This window comes from Erpetoichthys calabaricus, chromosome 12 (genome assembly GCF_900747795.2).
Source record: "Erpetoichthys calabaricus chromosome 12, fErpCal1.3, whole genome shotgun sequence".
NCBI lineage: Eukaryota > Metazoa > Chordata > Cladistia > Polypteriformes > Polypteridae > Erpetoichthys > Erpetoichthys calabaricus.
Genome location: NC_041405.2, coordinates 21,554,435 through 21,572,461, shown reverse-complemented (window position 1 = coordinate 21,572,461; position 18,027 = coordinate 21,554,435). Strand labels below are relative to the sequence as shown.

The following is an 18,027-nucleotide window of genomic DNA, read 5'->3' as shown; positions in this document are numbered from 1 at the left end:
GCAGGTTATTCAACCCTAAAACTACTGTAAAACACAAAATGCCAACTATTCTGCAGTTTTGGTCAGGTTTTATCCCTAAGGTTTATGGAAAAGGTACCATAGAAACGGAAGTAAAGAGGTAAGCTGATTTGTGTTTTTTTTATTAAATAAAACGGAGATATGTATTTTAAACATTCTTGTTTGTCATGTGTAAAATAAGAATGAAGAAGAAGAGTGTAAAGGGCTTGGGAATGTCCAGGGACCTTGTTAAATGAGCATGAAATCAAGGGAAAAAAAACAAAAAGTAAAGTCTGTGACCACCAGGGGACGCTTCAGTCCCCCTTCACCAAACACAGCTCACCCACCGACAAGTTCCAGTTCAATTTAATAATGATTCATTATTAACAGTACCTTTACAGTCTTTTTAATCAACTCAACAATGGACTAAATAGTAAACCAACAGCTTCCATCTCCTTCCCTTCCTCCTTCACAAGCGTCATTTACTCCCTCCCGACTCTGTATCACTTGTATGAAGCAAATCAGCTCCTTTTATGTGGGGTTGGGAGTACTTCCAGTGCCTCAGTATTGCACACCGAATGCACTTTTGGGCCACACAGAAGGTTCCCCTCCTGTAGCACCTCTGGTGGCACCCAAGGACCCTGACAGGGGTGCCCCTTCTGCACCACAATTCACAGGCAACCCAGCAAGTGTCCAATTCGGGAGCGAGCCAGATGAATACTGCCATCTCTCCTGCTGGGGGATGAATTGCTCATAATATTCAACCTCCCCCTGTTTATCCATTATTCTTTCATCCTGACTGGGACAAGAATTGAAGGTTACACCTCCACTCCTGTGTTCCTCCTATTATGGCCTCCCAGAATAGTAGGATATTATCCGTGATTCCATTGAGCAGTAAACTGCAAGGCAATGATTATATTTTTATATTATGTACATTAAAGAACCATCAACAACAAATAAAATCAAATGAACAATATATTGAACAATTATTATAAAAGTAAATGCCAGTCTGTCCACTCCAGCACTTACAAGTCCAACTAAAATACCAGGCCATCTGTTGCCTGTTTACAGGTTATATTAGTCAGCTCTCCTGAGTTTCAGGTTCCTCTAATAAGTTATTCTCCCGTTGGAGATGTGTCCTTCTTGGAGGTTGGTTTGTAAATGAACGCTAACTTCTGGTGTTGCAAAACCCAGAAGTGATGTTAGAAATCATCTCCTGACTCATCCTTCAGTCTGTTGATGAAAAGTGATGGCAAATCCCTCAGATACTTGGAGCAGAGGGATCACAATGCTAGAACCTTGCAGATGCTCCTTATGCGCATGCGTGTGACACATGTCACCAGAGAGCAATGACTCGTTACATGTTGGTTTTCCTTGTTCCTTATAAATCAGTCTATAATTTTAGATTCAATGATAAAGCTTCACTAGATAGTATTCCCAGGGAGGTTGATCCCATGGCCGGCAATGATCAGCGCCGTTTTGCACTTATAAATATCTTGCGTCTAGAGATCTGTCCCCTGATGACCTTTTAAATTACTATTTTTTATAGTTTAATCACACTTTTCCAACTTCTCAGAAGTTTCTTTGTTTCTTCTGTAATGGAGTAGCTGAAGTTGTGTTTTCCTGCTGCGTTCACTCATTAAAATATAAAGCTGACACAGTGCTGGTAACATATGGGATCACTCCTATGTGAAGCAATTCCCAAGCATTTGGCTCCTGCTCAAGACCACGCCTGACAATTTCCTGGAAATTGGAACGTTGGTTTTACTTTCTTTTATTTAGAAGTCATTCCTCTGCCTGACTGCCGCACAATGGCAGAAGCTCGGCTGTCGATGTTACAGGAAATGTTCAACTGCTCCATGTGTCAGGGGATTCTGCAGGACCCTGTCTCGACCCCCTGTGGACACAACTTCTGCACTAACTGCATTAATAAACACTGGGATCAGAGTGATCAGGCAGAGGGCTACAAGTGTCCCCAGTGCAATGAAGTCTTCAGCTCCCGGCCTGTCCTGTCCAGAAATGCCATGCTGGCAGAAGTCATGGGAAAATTAAAACAGATGGAGGTCAGCCTCCCACCTGAGGAAAGCTGTGCAGGTCCTGGAGATCTGGAGTGTGATGTCTGCACTGATAAGAAGCAAAAAGCTGTGAAGTACTGCTTAACCTGCCAGGCCTTCTTCTGCGAGACTCACATTCAGCCTCATAGAAACTCTGAAGCATTTAAGAAGCACAAGCTGGATGATCCGGTGGCTCGTCTGCCCCAGGAGCTCTGCTTAAGACATCAGAAACCCATTGAGTTTTTCTGCAGAACTGACCGGTTGTCTCTTTGTTACAGCTGTGTGTTGACAGAACACAAGAGCCATGACACCGCAACGCTGGAGATGGAGCAAGTGGAGAAACAGGTGATGTATAAGGGTGGGATGAAGGAAGGTGGGAATTCCAGCAGTGGAATATCTAAGCCATGACCCTGATAGAGCACTGTTGACTATTGTGACCATAGTAAGTATACAATAAGTAAAACTTATTGACCCCATGTAAATGCACAGACCTTTATTGACCATGTGAAAGTGTATGTTGACCGTATATGGTGTCACAGGAGGCTGGGGAGCAGACCCAGCCAGGACACCTGGAAGGACCAGGAGGTAGTTTATTCGTCCCCCGGGCCACAAGGGGGCAACCATCCTGGATAAAGAAGGGAACACAGGGACGGAGCCAGGAGGCTCAAACCTATTGGGACCCGTGGCCATTGCCAGGGGGCGCCCTGAGCATCGAGGAGCCCGGGAAACCTGCACTTCCGCCACACCTGGGCAGGTGGAAGAAGGACTTTCCAGGAATGACCGGAGTGCTTCCAGGTGCAAGGGCAGCACTTCCGCCACACCAGGCACCTGGAGCACATCCGGGTGGGAATAAAAGGGGCCGCCTTCCTACAATCAGGGAGCTAGAGTCGGGAGTGGGTGCAGGACGAAGCTCCCATGAAGAAAGGAAAGGAGGCCCATGGACAGTGAAAGACCCAAGGAAGGGTGTTGTGGTGCGGGAGCACTGTGCTGTGTATGGGACTGGTGTTTGTTGACACTTGTTTAAATGAAAACTTGTGTCATTATGAAGAGTTGGTGTCCATGTGGTTGTGTCTGGGCTGAACGTCTCACAATGGATAGGTCCACACTACTTCATTTTCATTTAAAAATCTGCACATTACTGTCTGTTTCTGTCTTTTCATCCACACTACCCTGATGTTTTTAACTCCCGAAAAACTCTTCAGAGCCGTATACTTCTGAAAATGCCTGCTTGACTTTGTAATATAGATGGGTGAAAACGCAGACTTTTGAAATCACAAACTCTAACCCCTCTCTGATTAGTTCATGCTTATTATGTAGCCTTTCCCTGATTGGGTCCTGCCCCTTACAACATCTCATTCCCTGACTGGTCGCCTTCACATGTCATGTTTCCCTGGCTCGGGTTCAAAGTTTTGTGCCATGTGTGCCATTTATTGATGTTAATGTTGCTTTTGTTGATCATGTGCACTATTCTTTGCTTTTGATCTTGTCTATAAACTGCCAGTGTTATATTCCATTTGTTTTGTGTGTGGTCCTCCAAGAGGCGGAGTCACCTGCCAATCACCACTAGGAACTGCCCAACACCCATTAAATCCTGATGGTGCATGGGAGTGATGAGTTTACCTGTGCTTTACTGTTCCATTTGTGATTTCCCGATTATTTGACCTCCTGCTCTGCTCATTTTAATTATGTCTCTGGATTTCTGTACTGGGACCTTGTTCACCGGAATTGCTTTGGGTTTTAGGCAACTCCATTTTGCCTTTTGTGTTTGATGGAGCTTCATTCTTGTTACAAGCATTTTGTGGAAATACACCTTTTTCTTTTTATAAAGATTATGTGTTGCCCTTGCCTCGCAGTAAGAAGACCTGGGTTCACTTCCCGGGTCGTCCCTGCGTGGAGTTTGCATGTTCTCCCCGTGTCTGTGTGGGTTTTCTCTGGGTGTTCCGGTTTCCTACCACAGTCGAAAGACATGCAGGTTAGGTGGATTGGCAATCCTAAATTGTCCCTAGTGTGTGCTTGGTGTGTGGGTGTGTGTGCCCTGCGGTAAGTTGGCACCCTGCCCAGGATTGGTTCCTGCCTTGTGCCCTGTGTTGGCTGGGATTGGCTCCAGCAGAACCCTGTGACCCTGTGTTTGGATTCAGCAGGTTGGAAAATGGATAGATGGATGGATGTGTTGCCCTTATATTTAGCCAGTGTTTGGTGGTATACCCCTCTCAAGTGGGCATTTCTGGAAATGTAGTGGAACTGATTGGAATTGTGTACTTTTGGACTCCTAGTTCACAACATTACAGAAGAAAACCATATTCGAAAATAGCAGACATAGAGGAGTTGCTTTCCATAGTGCATGTTGCTTACCTGTATGCTTCTAAATTGTGTCTGAATGCTGCATACATGCACAAATAATTTACCGGCCATTACAGTTTTGTGATAAACCCCATGGCCAGTGGCTTTACCACCACTTCAAGGATTTTTTTCCGTCAATGCATGGGTGCCCAATATTGGAAAACATTTGCATCATAAACATTTGCAGTCATTTTAGTGTAGATGAATTTACTTTTGTAAATGACGTGAAAACACAGAGATCATTTTCATTTAAAGTAAATGTGGTAATGTAGTAAAGTGGACATAACCTAAGAATGGATTGACCAAACTGTCTACTGTAAATGTAAATTCATTGACCATACGGAACACAGGCATTTGTTAAGGTTTATTTAATTTACAGTAGTTTCACCTTTGTTGTAAATGCTGCATCAGTAATGAAAGAATCTCCCTTTGACCACCCAGGCCCAGTTAAAGACGGCACAGACCGAAATCCAGCAGAGAGTCCAGGAAAGAGAGAAGAAATTGGAAGAGGTGTTGAAGGCCGCGGACTTGATCAAGGTGAGAGATTCATGCTGGAAATGGAGCTCATGTGTCACTCCAGATTATAATAAAAGTGTGTCCACCATTTCATTATTGTATGAAGAGGAATGGTATTTCTAATATTCTGCCTTTGCGCATAATCTTCTTGAGTGGATATTTTTGCAGGGTAATGGGGTGTCATTTTTAAACTGGCTTTACCTTGGCTATTCATGTTGTGAAATGAACAGCTTTGACACACACAAAAAGGTTTGGGGCAGCCACCCATATATTGTTGCTGACTGCAAAAAGGTTTTGAAGTAGCACTCATGTGCTCTGTTTTGAGTCCTGAACTGAATTGAACATTTGAGAAAAGATGGCGGCTTTATAAGCCGAAAGGCAGAAGTGATGTCATCTGGCCGCAACCAGAAGTGATGTTGAATCAGGCAGGTTTTCCCGTGTTTGGCCTGCAGAGATAACAGAGGTAGGTTTAGTGCACCCTGCCACCCCCTTGGCCTGGTGGGAAACTACCTCCACTTGGTCCACTCAGCTCCCTCCTAGTGTGTGACAATGTTTAGACAATAGTAGCTCCCTGAAGCAATGGTTCAACTTGAATACAGAAGAGGCAGGATATTTTTTTTCTAAACAGCAGGATTTGTTAGAATGATTTGTGTCGAAGAGGGCTTGTGGATGCTAGGAGTCACTGTTGCCCCTTAAACCCAAAAGACAGACACACAGGACACCAGGTAAAAGCACTAAGAAGTATTCTTTAATTATTTTCTTTGTGTACAGTGCCCTCCAAGCACCACAGCCACTATAAACAGATAAATAAAGCACAGATCACAATAACCACAAATCTTCTCAATCTTTTTTCCTCCTTGGCACCTCCCAGAAAGTGTTGTCCACCTCCTCCCGACTCAGGCTCATCTGCTGGTTTTTCAGCAGTCCTTTATATAGTCCCAAACCCAAAAGTGCTTCTGGTCTTCCGTCCATGTGACCTGCCAGCACTTCCGGGGTAAGATGGAAAACTCAAGTTTGTAAATCAGCCCGGAAGTACTTCGGGGCTTCCATCCACGTGACATACTAGTACTAGAACATTGTCTCCCAGTGTCCTACAGAATCTCCTGGCAGCACCCACGGTACCCAGAAGGGCTGTGATGCTGAACTCCATATCCCATAGTGCCTTACGGGAATCCAGGGCACCGCTATACTGTAGGGAAGCTGCCATCTAGAGTCTTGGGAGAGGCAATGTCCTAAAATAGTTGCCTTTCCCTCTCCTTCCAGTCTCTGGGCATCCCGGCTCGGTCGAGTTGCTGGCCATCTATCACAGGTTAAATGCCACGTGAACTTGGCAACATGTTGTTCTGAGAGTGAAGAAGACAGAAGTTTCAAGGTAAGGCAGTAATACTCGTTGATTAAGGCACTGGAGAATGGCGACCTGTTTCATTCTGATTAGCATATGCAAGTAAGAATTTCACTGCACTCTGTACATGTGACAATAATGACCATAGAAACCTTTAAACATTTTATGTTGGTTAAACTCCCCTTGGAAAGTGACACAAGCACTTAGGCATCATAGTGTGGAGTCCATCTAAGCATTGTGTAATTGCTACTTCCGAGAAGCAAACATCTCTGAAAAGCAGGCCAGATAGGTTAAATAATACCGGCTGAGGCAAGGCACATTTTTGCCCAAAAGAGACGTACTAGTCATGAGACAAAACATTTACTCCACATATAAAAGATATTGTGATACAGGCTTTAGAGCATAATTGTTCTCTTCTCTGCAGACAACTGGCAGGAATTAGGAAAGACAAGGAAGAGAAGTCAACACAAAAGTGAAGGTCAAAACCAGAGAGAACAATCATACTCTGTGACAAGACCAAGGATTAGACAAGAACAAGATCTGTAAACAAATTTGGGGTCAAAGCCAAAATCAAACATGAAGTGCAGAGAAAATTTTTTTTCTACAATATTATAACAAAGTCGAATACTAAATTGCCAACCCAGAAGCTATTTATAATGATGCAGGTAGTTGTGAAATCTTGACAACTACATTGCAACCACGCACAAATGGTATTGGAGAATTCCAGTTAGTGAAAATAACAAATAATATTCAAAGGATTTAAAGAATCTAATTAACCTCAGAAGAACCTGAAGAAACACAACCTGACAGGAAGCTCTTAGGTTAATGAAAATTTTTTTTTCAAAATAAATGAAAAACAAAATTGGTTCATGACAGCAATACTCCAGCAACACCGTGCATCCTTGGAACAACCTGCTAAATAATGAATAATACAGTTCAAATTCTATTCGAATGAACTTTGCTTTAATCAAATGCTTGTTTTTATGGTTAAAAATACCTCCTTACAGCAAAGTCCATTTTATCTGCAAAATTCATTACAACAAAGTGATTTTTCATAAAAAAAGCAGCAAAACACACATATTTATTCTGTACTTGACCCAAAAATAACAAGGGCCTGCCCTCTCAGGGCCTGCCTCCCTTAGGGCCCGCCTCCATCAGGGCCCACCTCCCTCTGGACCCGCCTCCCCAGGGCCTGCCTCCTTTTAAACTCCTCCTTTGAATGGCACTGCAAACTTCAGTGGTGTTTAAAGCTTGGAGCAGGTGATTTGGGGAAAATGCTGATCTGGCAGGGAGGTAGTGTGGCCAGAACTGTAAGAAAGAAAGAAAGAAAGAAAGAAAGAAAGAAAGAAAGAAAGAAAGAAAGAAAGAAAGAAAGAAAGAAAGAAAGAAAGTTCTGTAGAATGTTTAATGATTATGAGTGCTAAGAAATGCAGTTTAAAACAAAAAAGACATTCTAAAGAAATCCAATGTAAAACTCATTATACTAGGCTGTCCTCATTTTGCATCATAGGAAGTAGTAAAGAAACACAAACAAATATACAAAGGATGACACATTATTTAAAGGTGCTATATAAAGTATCTATCTATCTATCTATCTATCTATCTATCTATCTATCTATCTATCTATCTATCTATCTATCTATCTATCTATCTATCTATCTATCTATCTATCTATCTATCTATCTATCTAAACTTTGGAAGCATCTGTGAACCATGTTATGCCATTTTCCCAAAGAAGGAAAGAAAAAGGAAGTCCAGGGGTTGAGTAGCAGAGCCGTTTTGGCTGAATTGCTTTTGAGGTAACTGGAGTGGTAAATATATTTTTTTACTTATTGTTTCATTTTGAATCATTGTGTACTTAATTATTTCAATATTTGACTCTATGAAATTGTTTTCATGTTATATTTGTGATGTTGCAAGCATTTTATGTTTTTTCTGTGGCTATGTTGCTGATAATAACACTTTTTTTGTTACAGAGCTCTTTTCTAGTAACTGTATCTTTGAACCTTGCCTTTTGGATTTGGTTGCTGTACGTTTTGCTCTTTCTGCCTATGGATCATAATTTTGCTTTTGACTCTTTGTCTTTCATCACCTGATCCTTTTATTCACCTGCCAGTATTCATCTTGAGATAATACATAGAGCAGCCACCTCACTAAGCTGACTGGACTAAGCAGAAGGATAGTGAGGCTCAGAGTCTTTCCTCTTTGCTCATTTGTACTTGTGTGTTCTACCAATGTTTATCCAATGTTTATGCCTTACATATGGGAAGGCTGACTGAGAAAAGGGGATTGCTGGGAGAGGAAATGTTAACTGAAGGCAAAGTTGAAACCAGAGATCTGTCCTGTCATTCATCACTACCAAAACACTAATCAAAGAATAATAGTAAGGAGACAAACTTGAAGAGACAGGAATTCAAAAACATTTGAACTGCACACAAACACATGCAATGGATTTTGTGTTTTTTTTTTAGAATATCCATAAACTTGGACAGTGACTTGACTGATGTGCCGTTTTGTCACATTGGTGACATTAATTATGCCATTTCTGCAGACGCATTCTGTAGTGTTATGACATGTAGCTGCTGAAGGATATTAGGAGCACAAAGAAACCAAGATATGGTCACATTTAGCAACAAATTGTTGTAAAAAGAGCCAAAGTGACAAACGATAAGGCAAACAAAACACAAAAGCAAAATGGTAATCTGTGTGGATAGCGCTTTGAGTACTGAGAAAAGCGCTATATAAATGTAATGAATTATTATTATTATTATTATTATCTAAATCAGATGATGCAGGAGTTCAAAACTGAAAGTGAAATCTGATGCCATGGCTTACCTGTTGCAAAGTGAACTGCACTAGAAATATAAAACAAAAGTTTTATAAAACATTATGTCAGATGCTGTGCATAGTAATGGTTGCCAGACAAAAACAAAATAGAAACAGAAATGGTAAGTTATTCTATTAAAGTGAAAATAATATTAATAAAAATAAGTGTAAAATATGATTCAGCACTTTGGAAAATCCAAAATGGGAACAACTATGAACAAAAAGAAGCTGAATCAAGCGCTGAGAAATTTCTAAAATTTACTGGATCATAGTATCTGTTGTATTTGTTGCAGTCTTCATTCTGGGATAGATTTTTAGTGTAATGTACATAGAACATATTTTTTCACACTATATATGCTCTTTGTCCAGTGAGACTTGAGTTGTTTCTTGTGGGCAGACAGACAAACAGGGCGACTGAAGTGAGTGCTTTTCATGTTATACTGTACTAGCCGTCCTCCTCAGCTTCGCCCGCGTAGAAGTGAAACAGGACAGTGAGGAGGGCCCTGCCCGGCTCCCCACTCCTGACGTCACTCTTCCCCCTCCCCTTGGCCCGCAGCCTCTGTCTCGGATTAGCGCAAATATATTACTCCTGCAAGCGAACTATGATGCTTAGCACAATGATAGAAGTTGCAAAATCAACAGGAATGTTCAAGCAAATTCTAGAAAAAAAACAGATCTAAATCTGTTAAGTTGTTCTCTTGTTCACTAGCTAAGTGGATATAAGGTACACCCCAAGGCTGGCACATGAGTAAGAAGGGCCCTTTCCCCCTTTCCCTCAGCCCGCTGCGTGTCTCTTGGATTCGCGCAAATAAATTGGTACTGTAAGTGAACTATGATACTTAGAGCGATAAAAGAAGTCGCAAAATCAACCAGAATGTTCAAGCAAATTGTAGAGAAAAATCTGATCTAAATCCGTTAAGTAGTTCTCTCATGAAAAGCGGACAGACAGATAGACAGACAGACATACATACATTGGATTTTATATATATATAGAGAGAGAGATGTGAATGCACTTAAAAAGAATAGACATCTTCTTGCTTTAAAACTGAATTGGTTTAATTTTGATCTCTTATTTTACTTAGGTCTCCGCAGAAAAAGAAATGCAGGACAGTGAAGCAGCATTCCATGAGGTCATCCAGTCCATGGAAGAGGCCAGTAAGAAAGTGAGCGAGCTGATCAGAGACCAGGCAGAGAGGGAAGTGAAGAAGGTGGAAGGCGTCAAGGAGCAGCTGGAGAAGGAGATTGAAGAACTGAAGAAGAGAGACACAGAGCTGTCAGAGCTGGCACGGGTCGAGGACCAAATCCACTTCCTCCAGGTGAGGGTGTCAGCAAAAGGCTCTCAGTAAAGGCCCAGTTATTTGGTTATAAGTCTATTCTTTCTGCTTTCCTGATGTAGAATTTTCCATGCCCTCCTGTCCCTCCTGGAGATGAAGAGTTGCTGTCCCTCACTATTTGCAATGACATCTCTATTAAGGAGCTGAAGGAGTTGCTGTCTTCTCTGAAGGAGTCTATGGAACCAGTAAAGAAATGTCAGCTACTGAAAACAACCAAGAAAGGTGTGATAAATACACAAGACCATGCAGGCCATTGTTGATCTTATTATTTAATGTATTAAGTTCTGTCCTAATAAATCGATCCGCCCATGTCTTTCATAGCCAGAGCCTATGGATCCAAGGCAGACCTATCCCAGGACATTTTGTGAGGCACATTCTTATACACAACCCATTAACCTCACACACACAATGAGAAGGTCCAGAGTACATCAGAATAGACCTAAAGCTAACACAGGGAGAATGTGCAGATTCACAACTTGACCTGTGCAGTTACTAAGCACCGGTCTTTGGAGCAGTGGGCTACAACGGTGATGATTCATCCACTGTGAAACACCCTTAACCAACCCCCACCACCATCAAAGGTAGTGATGAGGAGATGATTTGTGTGAAATTGAACTTGAAGGGGGAAAAAATCACAAAACAAACTGTGGTTTGCCAGAAGCGAAATAAACACCATTAGCACATACATTTTCATGTCATATTGAACCTTCACCATGTACAAAAGCAGGGCACAAATCATTATGGCACATTTCACAGAAAGGGGGATGTGGGCAGACACTTACCTGCAATCACCACACATCCACTGGACTGGACAAGTGGCCACCAATGAGCCCCGAAAGGATCCTGGGTAACTTTGACTCATGCAATTGGAGAAACTGAACACCAATGGTGTTACCTCTGATCCTAAATGAGTGGTTCAAGGTGAAACCCTCCGGGTGAATGAGTTGAGTAATTGGCAGTGCTAGAGGGCTGACAAGAAAAGAGACTTTGGTAACAAATCTGTGGTGAGCCATATCCCTTGATTTCCCCATGAAATCTCATATTAGTGAGTTTCACTTTTTACAATTGTGAAATCGAATTGAAAGCAAATCTTTCAAGAAACTGTATGTGAACTGAAACTCCTCTATTTCACTTATCATTAATCACAGACACACTGCCTCCTCCAGTTGGTTACAATAAGCTCTTGTCTATCCTGGCGACTTTGGGCTTAAGACAGAAAACAACCCTAGTCCACCAAAGGGTGAAGTTAGATATTCTTACTGATTCGTCTATTAACATAAGGTGGCCATGAGGCTAAGGATCTACGCTGGTATCTGGAAGGTTGCTGGTTCAAATCCCATTACTGTCATAAGGGATCCTACTCCCTTGGGCCTTTGTACAAGGCCCGTTAATATGATAATTGCTCCCAGGGCGCTGTACAATGGCTGACCCTGTGCTCTGACCCAGCAAAGGTTATGTGAAAAGACAATTTCCCCTTGGAGATTAACACAGTGTTCCAAGTACCAAAACATAATCAAAGCAAAAAGAACTTCACCAAAAATTTTTACAAACCTCACGTGGAATCTCATCCAGGTGTAAATTACGTGAACAAAAAATACTAAGCAACTGAAGCAATTGTACATATGAAGTACAATTAAAGTTTGGGTTACTCATGGAGGCAGCGGTGGGATTTCAATATTTGAGTCCACTTTCCTAGATACACCTACCTAACATTTTCATTTAAAGGTCTTTCGTTAAGATATGTCCTTGTCCTTATATCATAAGCATTTATTTCAGTTTCCTATAGACTCTATGGTGTTTATCCAAACTGCTTTGCAAGTGTGGGAAGTCAAGAATAAGTATAAGATTCCAATGTAGAGAGTGACCCATATTTTGCTTTTGTCATTTTTGTTCTGTAGGAGAAGAGTCAGTTTACATCCTGAGATTTCCAAAAAGCCAGCAAGAGTTTTTAAAATGTAAGTGTACTTCTCTAATTGCTGATTTCTTTGACACTCAAAGGTGTATATACAGTACCGTGGGGTGTATTTTACGGACACTTGTTAGGTCTGCTGATTCTCACAAAGTACTTTCCAGTAAATACAGAGTAATTCTAAGCGATCACTTTGACCCTAGTGTGAAATCATTTTTCTTGGTAGTTGTGAGATCTGCCCATGCGAGAATAGCAACATACATTAGGTGTTCAGAGAATAGTACTAGGAATATGTCAATTATATAAATTATATACTGTGTTCTGGCCATCTCACTCAATAGTTCTTTTTCCAATTGGAGAATTATGGGAAATACTAAAGTGGTACCTCAGACAACCACATGAAAGCACCGGTTGATGAAGAAACCATGAAAGAATAGTGTGGTGTCCACTCAGTGCAGTTCTGGTTCTTGCCGAATCTATACTGAAGCTGTTCTGGTGGCTAGTGGTGGCCCAATGTCCTACTTGTACAATTTACATTTTCTTTTTTTTTCTTAATTATCTGCACACAAATCATTTCATAAAGCCCAACACAGTGTAGTATCTGGAAAAAAACATGCAATTCTGATTTATTTTCTGTTGCAAGACTGGCCTTATCTTCTGAGGCTATTCATGTTTTATTGTGTAATTAACAGCATTTCATCTCTCCATACATCCAACTAATTCTGTCTTTCCAGTTGCTCCAATAATGTGTAACCCTCCGAATTTCTACCTTTTGTAGATGCCTGTCAACTCACCTTGAACCCTTGCACAGCAAATGAATACTTGTGGTTGTCTGAAGATGTCAGGAAAGTCACACACAGCACAGAGCCTTGTCCCAGTTTCGACCACCCTGACAGATTTGATCGTTGGTTACAAGTCCTCTGCAATGAGGGTCTGTACAAGAGTCGCTACTACTGGGAAGTGGAGACTGTTGGGAATCGTGCAGTCATTGGAGTAGCTTACCATTCGATTGGGCGCAAAGGAGGAGATGAAGACTGCCATCTGGGAGGCAATAAGAGTTCCTGGGGCTTGTTTTGCTCTGGTTCCAGCTACTCCGCTCGCCATGATAAACAGGAAACAGAAATAATTGCCCCCTGCTCCTCCAGAATTGGGGTGTACTTGGACTACCCCTCTGGTGCTCTCTCGTTTTACAGCATCTCAGACACAATGACGCTTCTTCACAGGTTTGAGGGCAGATTCACTGAACTGCTCTATCCAGGCTTTTCTCTTAATTGTTATGGGTCCAGTGTGACAATCTGCCAAGTGAAACAGTAGGCTTAGTGCTAAAATGTGTTTCAAATGCATCATGGGAGACAGGAAAAGGACAGTAGGGATATGTCATGAGGATGGTGTAATACTATTATGATAAAAGTATGCACTTACAAATACTTTAGAAAGTGAATTGTTGTAGTTTCTAAAGGTTAAAACTTGTACAGAAAAATTTCAGACACTCTGGCCAGCTGACCTGAGGGAATACAGGTAGGCTGAACTGAAAGTCCAGCATAGCCTGGAATGGAAGGGATAAATCAAATGTATGACACCGTTTCAGCCTCCAGAAGGAAAACATGGACTGGAGTGAAGTAGGGAGTTATCCTATCCCGTTACTCTGGGAGGTACATCAGGGAAACAGGATGAATTTAAAGACAGGGTAGAAAAGAAACTCTCTCACTCTCGGCTGACATATTCAGACAGGCCATGCTATCTGTTTACTCCACTCCATTTAAGGGCCATGCTGAACCACACTGGACCAGAGGCCAATCAACATGCAACTTTAGAAAGGCACCTGATAGCTTATGTAAGATGAACTGATTATTTCCAAGATTGTGCTGTCTGTCTGTATTCTGTCTACTTTTCACGAGAGAACTACTTAACGGATTTAGATTGGGTTTATTTCTAGAATTTGCTTGAACATTCCGGCTGATTTTGCGACTTTTCTCATTGCGCTATGTATCATAGTTCGCTTGTGGTAACGATTTATTTGCATGAATCCGAGAGGCATGCAGCGGGCCGAGGGGAGTGGGGCGGGGCCCTCCTAACTCATGCACCAGCTTCGGGGCGTATCTTACATCCACTTAGCTAGCAAATGAGAGAACTACTTAACGGATTTAGATTGTATCTTTTTCTATAATTTGCTTGAATATTCCAGTTGATTTTGTGACTTCTCTCATCGTGCTAAGAATCATAGTCCGTGACAGATTCTGATTGGCCGAGGGAAGGGGGAAGTGTGACGTCAGAAGTGAGGAGCCGGGTAGGGCCCTACTCACTGTCCTGTTTCACTACTTTGTGGACAGAGCTGCACGGGACGGCTAGTACATAATAAAAGTGTTACTTTTTCTCCTGCCTGTTCTGGTACTCTATTTTAATAATAATAATTCTTTACATTTATTTAGAGCCTTTCTCACTACTCAAAGCGCTTTCCAAAGTCAATGGGGAGCCACTTCAACCACCACTAATGTGTAGCATCCACCTGAATGATGCGATGACGGCCATTTTTGCACCAGTATGCTCATTAACATTATCTAATAAGTGGTGAGAGAGATAGCCAATCAGACAAAGAGGATGATTAGGGGGCCAGAATAACAATTTAATTTAGCCAGGACATCGGGATGCACCCTACTCTTTACGAAGGATACCCAAGGATATTTTATGACCACAGAGAGTCAGGACTTCAGTTTTTACATCTCATCTGAAGGACAGTGCCATTTTTTACAGCACAGCATCCCCGTCACTGCACTGGGGCATTGGGATCCACATTCATACCACAAGGTAAGCGTTCCCTACCTCACCAACACCTCTTCTTGTTCCCTAAGGTCATAGATATAAAAGACAGTGTAACATATGAGGACTAAAACAGGGATTAGGGAGAATTTTGCTCAAGTCTATGTAATAAAGAGTATAGGGGAATAGGGTCACCCTAGGACCCACGACTAAACAAGATATACAGTATAAGGTATAAGTATATAGGGTGGTCCAGATCTAATTATGCAATTTTCATTATGCTATAACTTATTAAGTTTTTTACACAGAGAATTCACAGCACCGTCCCTGCACATAGAGATTTCACTTAAAATTCTTTTTGTTGCCGATAGATGGCATCACCTGCCCTGCATTCCAAAATGGCAGGGAGACAGTTGTCAGTCAAACAGTTGCATAATTAGATCTGGACCACCCTGTAGTATGTAATATATATATATAGTGACCAATAGGGGATCTTGTAGTACCCCAAACCTCAGACACAATTTCACAAACACAAGTCCCCAGTTCACATACAAAATTTATTATAATGAAATACTTTACAAATAGGTTTTGTTGTAATAATAAACACAAGCACAACTCTCTTCTTCTCTCTTTTCCTCCTCCTTCCACTCCAAGCAAGCTTTGTCCTTCTTCCATCTGACACCAGCTCTCCTGGACGAGGTCAAGTGGCTTCTTTTATCTTAGGCCCAGGAGTACTTCTGGTGCTGGGGTATAGCCTGTTGGAAGCACTTCACAGTCAAGCAGATGCCCCACAAAGTAGAGATCACAGATCCCTGCAGCACCGCCTAGTGGCATCCATGGAACCCGACAAGACACCTCTATGGGATTACAGTTCCCAGCATGCCTTGAGGGTGTCCATAAAGGTAACATCACCCTGGGATGCATCCACTTGTTTGAATGAGCATGTAGCCTTGCCAGGTTGTCTCCTCTGGTTCTTTAATCACAATGGCCTCCCACCCAGGTAAGGGTTTTCAGTCCATCCCTGATGGGAAGCCATCATCCCCGCCTGCATATTGGCATTTTTATCAGCCTTTAGCCAAGTAGATGTGGGTGTGCCTGATGTTCCCTGCCCACTCACTGCAATGTTCTCCCAGCCAGGTAAGGGATTGGGGACACCAGGCCATGTGTGCCATCCTTCATGATATACATATATTTTTTTATCTGATATTCTTTATTAATCCCCAAGGGGAAATTGTCTTTTTGCATGACCATTGGGGGTCAGAGTGCAAGGTCATCTTTTGTAAACCACCCCAGGAGCAATTTTCAGGTTAAGGGCCTCACTCAAGGGCCCAATGGAGTAGATGCACATAAAGAATGGATGTCACTGGATTATCCTTTTTTTTGGCAACTGCTTTTGTGACTTTCTGCTGTTTTTAGCTTTCTTTTGTTATATACATCCATCCATCCATTATCCAACCCGCTACACCCTATACAGCATTTTTAAAATAAATCTTTTATTTATAACGATTCTGCGTTTGCCTTTTTCATTTCCTAGCTAAGGGATTGCGATCATCCATTTTATGTGGATATTTTTGATATAATGGGAAATTTAAGAATATATTTTTGAACTTTGGTTTAGAACAGCATTATGGCCCTAATGTGGGCTGAAGCCAGACAGTCTTGGTGGGTCTCAGGCTGCCTTTGTGTGCCCCCCTATCTGGGCAGACCGGTGGCCTCATACCACTATAAGCATTTCGAGTGGGTGGCTCACTACTCTCAGCCAGCATCCACAGGGAATTTCTAATTTCACTTGTGCTTTAGTAGTGCTGTCCCACATAGGTGAATATTTCTGCATTTATCGTTTAAAAGATCTGCAATGATTTGGCAATTTATCAAATTTATGGCATTTACCTACTAGATGACACAGGAAAGGGAATATTAAATGGCGATTTTAAACCCACAATGAAAGGGAAAAGCTTCACAGGTAATTTTAAGGAGATATGATGCCCTCCTTTTCCTGTCTTCTAATGTATTGCTCAGTTATGGCCCAGTTGTTTTCAAATTCTGGCTTCTGTTTCTCCCACCACTTAGCCTTTGGACTCAGAGGCCATTTTAACTCTGGTAAGAGGTACCTTTTAAGCCTCATTTCAGGGTCACCTCCAGATCAAACCACGGGTAGCTCCATACAGCCATGGGGTCCACCAGTGTGTCTGAAGCATCAACTGAGCTCTGAGTGGCCTTGAAAGTACCAGACACCCAAAGCCATATTCCATTCCAGACAGCCTGTTTGCTTTTTGGAACTTGACACCTTCACCACGTGGTAGAACTGTGCTGAATCTGTGCCAGTCCTCCATTCAGCTATCCTTCTCACTCTGCTACCCAAAGTAGCTTCACATTGCAATACAAAAATTCCTGAACAAACTCATCAGAGAAGCCAATGCCAGGACGGACCCTGGTCACTCCAGGGGGCTGTTGGGCAAAATTGGGATCTTTCCTTCCTGCTGTTATTAGGCAGTTGAACACTCCCTCCAGTGTTTCCTTGCTTCACTCCAGCCTGAAGTTCTAGAAAAGACTTAATCCGGGCGCTCCGGTTTCCTCCCACACTCCAAAGACATGCAGGTTAGGTGGATTGGCGATTCTAAATTTGCCCTAGGGTGTGCATGGTGTGTGGATGTGTTTGTGTGTCCTGCAGTGGGTTGGCACCCTTCGGATTCAGCGGGTTGGAAAATGGATGGATGGATGGATGTATTATTGTATATTGTACCATGTATTTCACATTTTTTCTGCTGTATACATTTGAATTTCCCCTTGAAAACTAATAAAGGGTAGCTAATCTGTGATGGACTGACCAGGGCCTGCTCTCTCACCTGGCCTCGAAGCCAAAATAAGGGATATTCAAGAAGAGAGCCGCAAACGTTCCTCTCGGTGTTAGGACATGGACATGGAGGGATGCTGTGGCCACAGGTATACCAG

The 18,027-nt window shown here is 42.2% G+C and overlaps 1 protein-coding gene and 1 long non-coding RNA gene across 3 annotated transcripts; one reads left to right on the top strand and one right to left on the bottom strand.

The window, feature by feature from the left end:
* Nucleotides 1-1,690: 1,690 nt before the first annotated feature.
* On the top strand, nucleotides 1,691-14,351 carry LOC114662328 (E3 ubiquitin-protein ligase TRIM16-like). Of its 2 annotated transcripts, none has more exons than XM_051934789.1 (6): nucleotides 1,691-2,396; nucleotides 4,833-4,928; nucleotides 10,158-10,391; nucleotides 10,472-10,631; nucleotides 12,311-12,364; nucleotides 13,097-14,351. In XM_051934789.1, exons 1-6 carry the CDS (start codon nucleotides 1,809-1,811, stop codon nucleotides 13,630-13,632), a joined length of 1,668 nt encoding a protein of 555 aa, XP_051790749.1. In that variant the 5' UTR covers nucleotides 1,691-1,808; the 3' UTR covers nucleotides 13,633-14,351. The 2 variants fall into 2 exon arrangements, with proteins under 2 accessions (XP_051790749.1, XP_051790748.1); XM_051934788.1 differs by having other exon boundaries at nucleotides 1,736-2,396; nucleotides 12,308-12,364; nucleotides 13,097-14,350.
* Nucleotides 4,218-4,836, bottom strand: LOC127529837 (uncharacterized). The gene is made up of 2 exons (XR_007936451.1): nucleotides 4,330-4,836; nucleotides 4,218-4,292 (listed from the first exon to the last, which is right to left on the bottom strand). It is a non-coding gene; the product is annotated as an uncharacterized LOC127529837 (long non-coding RNA).
* Nucleotides 14,352-18,027: the final 3,676 nt, after the last annotated feature.

Bases quoted from the DNA above. Each gene is read 5' to 3' on its own strand.
- LOC114662328 (XM_051934788.1), top strand. From the start codon at position 1,809: ATGGCAGAAGCTCGGCTGTCGATGTTACAGGAAATGTTCAACTGCTCC. The intron at 10,632-12,307 runs GTGTGATAAATA...TTTGTTCTGTAG, and splicing joins ACTGAAAACAACCAAGAAAG to GAGAAGAGTCAGTTTACATC. The intron at 12,365-13,096 runs GTAAGTGTACTT...TACCTTTTGTAG, and splicing joins CCAGCAAGAGTTTTTAAAAT to ATGCCTGTCAACTCACCTTG.